Below are 4,723 nucleotides of genomic sequence, written 5' to 3' on the forward strand. Positions count from 1 at the left end.
GGCCCTGCTCTGTGTGTGACAGGGTAGAGCCATAACCTCTCCATCAGCCCTGCCCCGAGCGTGACAGTGGTGGTGCCCCAACCCCCCTGATGGGCCCTGCTCTGTGCATGACAGGGGGCAGTGCCCAACCCCCTGATTGGCCCTGCTCTGTGCGTGACAGGGGGTGGCGCCGCAACCTCCCCATCGACCCTGCCTTGAGTGTGACAGGGGGCGGTGCCCCAACCCCCCAATCAGCCCTGCTCTGAGCCTGACCAGGGGCTGCACTTAGGGATTGGGCCTGCCCTCTGCCACCCGGGAGCAGGCCTAGGCCAGCAGGTCGTTATCTCCCGAGGGGTCCCAGACTGCGAGAGGGCACAGGCCGGGCTGGGGGACCCCCCTCCCCCCGCCCCCCGAGTGCACAAATTTTTGTGCACCGGGCCTCTAGTTTATTATAAGTATCTTTCATGCTAGTCCAGACTTCATATTTATCCTTTTGATGACTGCATAATATTCCATTGAGGAGATGTACCCTCAGTACGTAACCAGTTATTTTCCTGATTTTGCACATTTATTTTATTTTCTATTTACTTTTTTTGCTTGTTTTTAAATTCCATGAACTTTGTTCTGAATCTTCTTCCCACCCTCTTTTGAATCTTAAGATCTATTTCCAGTGGCAGAACACTTTTATGCCAACTATATCTATTTGATTTAGACACACATATAGGCTTACATAAGTAACGAAACACAGAAATTAACAGGAAGAGAAGCAGAGCCTGTAGTAGAGATTATTAATAATGGAAGTTAGTGATTAATAAAGTGATGAACAAATAAAGTTAATAATCCACCTGACTGACCCTCATTATTCTCCCCTCCCCCAGCTATCTCTTCGATCCCGTTCAAGTGCCCTCCCCCGGCTATGTCAACGAGGTGAGCAGCTGCAAGTTGGAGGAAGAGGACACTGTTAAATTAAAAGGCAAACAGAGCAGCGAAGTCCTGGTGCATAAAAATGACCTTCAGCGGGAGGGCTTGAGGAGGACGGGGAGCAGAAGCCGGAGGGCTGGGCCGCAGGAGCCCGGCTGGCCTCCCCAGGGGCCGCACCCTCCAGGGGACACAGGAGGGGAGCCCTGTGCGGAGAAGACTGGTGGTGCTGTCAATGGCATTGGGCCCGCGGCGGCCTTGCCGCCCCCTGGGGATCCTGGGCCCTCCCAGGGTGGCACAGGTTCCTGGGCTAATACCGCCAACAGCGTGCCCCCAGCTCACCCCATCCTCGAAAGAGGGGGTGCCAGGGAAACGGACTGTGCGCTGCCGGCCTCAGGAGAGACGGGAGTCGTGGGGAATGGAGACTCCAGAGTTTCTTCCGAGGCCGAGGGTCCTACGGTGGACGTGCCGGACCATGTCCCCCAGATACCAGCCCCGGACTACCCTCCACACTGGGGCTCGGCTGGCGACGAAGTGGATCACGAAGAAAAAGAGGAGGTTTTCCAGGGCCATCCCGAGGAGGAGCGCCCGGAGGAAGCACGCCCAGGCGCGGGAGAGCAGGGCTTGAACCTGCCCTTCTCCTTCCCGGGGAAGCAACGCTGGGATTCCTTAAACGGGGCAGTGGCCGCGGAGGTCCTGAGCGTCCACTTTAAAGAAGAGGACCCCGCCCCGGCCGCGCCTGTGGCCGATGGGAGAAACGGGTGGGAGGACGCCCCCCGCACCCCAGGAGACGCGAGTGGGGAGGCGGAGGAGGAAGACGCGGATGTGGCGGAGGCCCTGGCGGCTTTGGAAGCGGCCACGGCCGGAGAAGACGTGGACGATGTGGATTAGGGGAGGGGATTGGCGCGTGCAACGGAGCTGGTGTCACAGGGGCGTTGGGTGTGATTGCTCCGCAGAGCTGAGCTGAGTCTGCAGCGCGCGGTGCAGCCCTGCCTGTTTACAGCCAGCCTCGTGCTGATGATGGCGTGCCCGTGCCCGCTCCTTAAATGTTGAGAGCGCCCCTGTGGGTGGCCCATCACTCAGGACACTGGAACGAAAAGCAGAGTGGGCCATGGTGCCGCTGTCTGGAAATGAGCCTCTTCGGCAACCCCCAGAGTCCCCACAACATCTGGTGCAGCTGTGCTGGAGAATTCTCTGAAATCCCAGCGCTTCGCCCCAGAGCACAGACTCCCGGAACAGTCTGTTTGACTGTCGTTGTTTTTGTTAATCCTCACCCGGAGATATCTTTTCCATTGATTTTTAAAAAGAGTGAACGTGGGGGAACGAGAGAGTGGGAGAGAGACATCAATGTGAGACACATCCATTGGTTGCCTCCCGCAGGCCCCGGCAGGGCCAGGATCCAACCTGCAACCCAGGTACACGCCCTTGAGAGGGAATAGAACCTGTGAACCTTCAATGCGCAGCCAGCCACAAAGCCGCGCCGGCCAGGGCTTAACTGTCAATTCTTTATCTTGCCTTTGAGAGCCAAACGTTGGCCCCAAGCTAGAAGAGGTAACTACCCCACTTAAAGTGCCTACTGTGTGGCCAGAGCGTGGCCTGCATTCAGGGACAATCACCCAGGGAACTAGTAACTAACCACTTGTTTGACAGGAGGTTAAGCTCAGTGGCATTGAGGGAGGAGATAAACAATGGTTAGTCATTGGCCGTGATATTAAGGCACCTTGACCTTAACTTTTTTATATTACTTTTTAATCTCCTTTGGGATTGGGGAAGCTGGTCAAAATAATTGTTGAAACTCCTTATGTCATATTTCGGTTCGAAGTTTATGAGATTTGGAACAGTGAAGAGATATATAGAGTATTTTATGCCATTTAATGCCTGATTCTGATTAAAATATAACAACCTATGTGATTGCCTGTATTAATTCAGTGGCGCTTCTAATATTCCCAGATGGAGTGTCAATGACCTTTGATGGTTGTTGTTTGTGCGTTTGTTTTTCAATTTAAAGAGCCAGACTTCTAAATCACACTTGAGGAGGAGACCCGGTTACTTTGCTGAGAATGGCTCTGGCTCTCTCTGTCCTTGGGGTTCATTCAGACTCTTGACAACGTGACTACCTGTGCCTTAAGGATAAATGAGCCCTCTCAGGGTTCTCACCTTCTAATTTACAAAAACAAGGACAGCCATTCGGACATGGCTCGATGGAGAATACATAGGATGGTCAAGACTATCTAGAAAAATATAAACATGGAGATGCTTTAGTTTGGTATTTCATAACAGGTTCTGAAATCTGACTGACCTTGGTCTGATTTTTGACCTTGCAATGTGACCTTGGGCAAGTAATTTATTCCTTCTATTCGCCTATCTGTTAAGTGAGAATGAGAATAGTCTGTACCTGCAAAGATGACACAAGGTTATGCAATGGTTAGCACAATGCCTGGCAAACAGTAGGCACTTGGTAAAGTAAGTCTTCTTAGTTAAACACCTCCTTTAAGCAAATATTTACATCCTCACAACTGAAAATGTTCATACAGTGAAGTATATACAATGTCCTCATGCATTTTGGTAGTTATTTAACATAAAACATGATTTCTGGGCCTCCCAGCATCTTTAAGGACGGTACCCTAAGAAATAAAGACATACATTGCCCTGGGTTTGTTTGGTGACAAGCCACCTCTACATACAAGGTTAGTCAGAACCCCTAAAAGATAAACTGTTGGCATCGTTAATGCATGTGTTTGCTATTGTATTTAGTACACCAAATGCTTAATATTTCAGAGAGGTTCCTTCAACAATTTCTCGCGTGCATCTGCTGGGATTCCCACTGCATGTGAGAAACAGCTTATAAAGACAGAGCTTTATTTACCTCTTATGTCAAAAGTCTGGAGGTAGCATTTCGGGCTGGTAGGGCGTTCCACGGTATCAGTGACACATGCTCCTTCTATCATCTTGGCTTCCTTCTCGAGACCACTGTGTGGTCCATAATGGCTGCTGGTTGCTTTCCATGTAGAAAAGAGAATAAGGACAGTCATTCTGACATGGTTCACTCCCTCTCTACTAAGGACCTCCCAGAAGTATAATCCAGCCTTTCTACTTATTCCTCGTTGGTCAGCGTCAGTCATTTGGCCACATCTAGCTGCAAGAAAGACTAAGAAAACTTATCTTTTAGCTTGTGTGCAGGACTTTCCCTAAGAAATTCAGGATCCAATCAGGGAGAAAGGGGAAATGGACCTCGAGTTTTGAGGCGGCCAGCCTACAGTCTTCGCACATCAGGTCTTCAAAGCACACGAGCCTGGGATAGAGCCGGTTTGCAAGAAGTTAACATTGTATTGGCATTTAGTATAACACAGAAGGGGTTTACGCCTTTGGTCCAGGGGAAGGAGGACCGGGCAGCTGTCTCGGCTCTCCCCTGGCATCTCTATCAGAAGGCTAAAGGAAGGAAACTCAGATGAGAGGGGGGAGGGGAGGCCTCTTTCCCTTGCACAGAAACACACTTCCGCATATATACCTAATTTTCCATTTCAGGGCTGCTGTCGATATTTCGCCATGACTAACAACCCTGCTAAGTGTTAAATGTTCTTTTTCTGCAACAGCTGTCTCGGCTCTCCCCTAGCATCTCTATCAGAAGGCTAAAGGAAGGAAACTCAGATGAGAGGGGGGAGGGGAGGCCTCTTTCCCTTGCACAGAAACACACTTCCGCATATATACCTAATTTTCCATTTCAGGGCTGCTGTCGATATTTCGCCATGACTAACAACCCTGCTAAGTGTTAAATGTTCTTTTTCTGCAAAACAATTGCTTGAAAAGGTTAACAGATGACCAAGAA

The 4,723-nt window shown here is 50.5% G+C and overlaps 1 protein-coding gene across 3 annotated transcripts in view; it reads left to right on the plus strand.

The window, feature by feature from the left end:
- The window catches only part of LOC102252157 (chromosome unknown open reading frame, human C4orf19), a 60,778-nt gene extending 58,563 nt beyond the window's left edge, over nt 1-2,215 (plus strand). For all 3 annotated transcript variants that reach the window (XM_005859738.2, XM_005859736.2, XM_005859737.2), the window contains exon 4: nt 858-2,215. In XM_005859738.2, coding sequence (XP_005859800.1) covers nt 858-1,788 — 931 coding nt within the window. In that variant the 3' untranslated portion in view covers nt 1,789-2,215. The remainder of the gene's footprint in view (nt 1-857) is intronic.
- Nucleotides 2,216-4,723: the final 2,508 nt, after the last annotated feature.

Source organism: Myotis brandtii, unplaced genomic scaffold (genome assembly GCF_000412655.1).
Source record: "Myotis brandtii unplaced genomic scaffold, ASM41265v1 scaffold1299, whole genome shotgun sequence".
Classification (NCBI taxonomy): domain Eukaryota; kingdom Metazoa; phylum Chordata; class Mammalia; order Chiroptera; family Vespertilionidae; genus Myotis; species Myotis brandtii.